We start from the raw sequence: 1,669 nt of genomic DNA on the forward strand, positions 1-1,669 counted from the left end.
ACTGGTCTTCCAGGCTGAGGCTGGAAGATCGATTAAAGACTGAGGCCAGCCTAAACTACAGAGTGAGATCCTGCCTCAAAAAGATAAACAGATAAGCACCATAGATGGAGTTAAGATTACTTTTAACTGTATTCTAAAAGAATGGAATTTACAAAGGATGTTAAAAGCATTCTGGCTTAAGTGTTTTTTTTTTTTTTTTTTTTTTTTTTTTTTTTTTTTTGCTGGGGTGTAAGGTAGAGCTATTTCAGAATGTTCTGGAAGACATATGCATTTATTTCCTAATGTGGAGCAAATTATGTGTAAATGTTTACATTTCCAACAAAACCCATCAAGTGGCGTTTATTTGCCTAACATTTATACATCATTGTCAGTAAATTTTAGATTTCCCTTTGTCGAAGCTGGAGAGAAAAAGTTTTTTAAATTGTGTGCCTCCAAATTACGAAAACTGTAATTTCTATGAAATAAGGCATCTGAATAAAGCGAAACTCATTGTTATAAACATACGCTGTAGGCACAAACTGAAAACGTATTACTACGAATTCCTTGGTAGGTACCTATTTTGAAACTTGGTACGTATTTACATTAAGTCAAACATTAAAGGCAAGGCCGTGTTAGGGAATTTTAGGTCTCAGCATGCAGCTGTACTGGGGGAAAATTTTGTTGTCGCTGTCCTTATTTGAAACAAGGTCTTGCCATATTTCAGAACGGATGTTGCTGCCTCTGCCTCCCGAGTGCTCGGCGCGCTACCAGGCCAGGCAATGCGCCACAAGATTCCCAAAATGTCAAGGCATCGGGACAAAGTGAGGATTCCAGGATCCAGGGCCTTCGCGTTGCAGAAGGCCGAGTGGTGCACTGCGGGGCTCGGAGGGTCCCCAAGCGGCGCGTGACCAGCGGGGAGCTCGGCTTTCGCGGTCTCTAACCAACGCGGAACGCCTGCACCCCTCTCTGGCCGACCAAACGGAGAGGGCAGCAGGGGCCCCTCGGGTCCCCACCGTGGCCGCGTCCCTCGCCTCCCGCCCGCTAGCCCAAAGCCTACGACGCCTGGCTTAGGCCCCCGCCCGCGGACCCGGGCAGCCAGGACGCGCGAAGCACGGCAGGTCCAGCCGGCCCGGCGGCCCGCGTCTCGGAAAGGTCACTCACAGGGCAGGGCGGCCGCCCCGCCGCGCCGGAGAGCAAGGGAAGAACGCCGCGCGCGGAGGAGCGAGGAACTTACGCTGGGATGCTTCTTGGCCTGGGCGACGATCTGGCGGAGCATGTTTGCGGTAGCAGCCTGCAGCCCAAATGGACGAAAACGAACCCGTCGGTCTAGACTAAGCCGTCACCCTCGCCGGGCTGTGAGGACGTCCAAAGTCACCCGGCACCTCCTGCCTGAAGGACCCCTGGCGGGGCTGCGGGGGCTGCGGCAGGAGGGCTCGGCTGCGGCTGTCCTGCACACTGCCTGCGGCGACCCAGCGTCACACCCGCCCTAACCTGGCCCGACCGTCACCATTCCATGGCATTCCAAAGCGAAACAGCCTTCATGCTTGTACTAAGTTAATTTCTGAACAATACTTTCCGCGCCCCCCGCCCCAAAACCAGAGCCCTTTTATTGACCAGACAGGCATGTCTCCGGGAGCCCCCACGCTGAGGCCCGGGGTCTCGCGGGTGACCGGCGGCGCGCTCGGGGGCG

At 53.7% G+C, this 1,669-nt stretch overlaps 1 protein-coding gene across 1 annotated transcript in view; it reads right to left on the minus strand.

The window, feature by feature from the left end:
- Positions 1–1,373, minus strand: part of Ndufa4 (NDUFA4, mitochondrial complex associated) — a 9,453-nt gene extending 8,080 nt beyond the window's left edge. The window contains exon 1 of the mRNA XM_004641328.2: positions 1,214–1,373. Within this exon, the coding sequence (XP_004641385.1) occupies positions 1,214–1,255 (42 nt within the window). The 5' untranslated portion in view covers positions 1,256–1,373. The remainder of the gene's footprint in view (positions 1–1,213) is intronic.
- Positions 1,374–1,669: the final 296 nt, after the last annotated feature.

Source organism: Octodon degus, unplaced genomic scaffold, assembly GCF_000260255.1.
Source record: "Octodon degus isolate 3935 unplaced genomic scaffold, OctDeg1.0 scaffold00135, whole genome shotgun sequence".
NCBI classification, from domain to species: Eukaryota; Metazoa; Chordata; class Mammalia; order Rodentia; family Octodontidae; genus Octodon; species Octodon degus.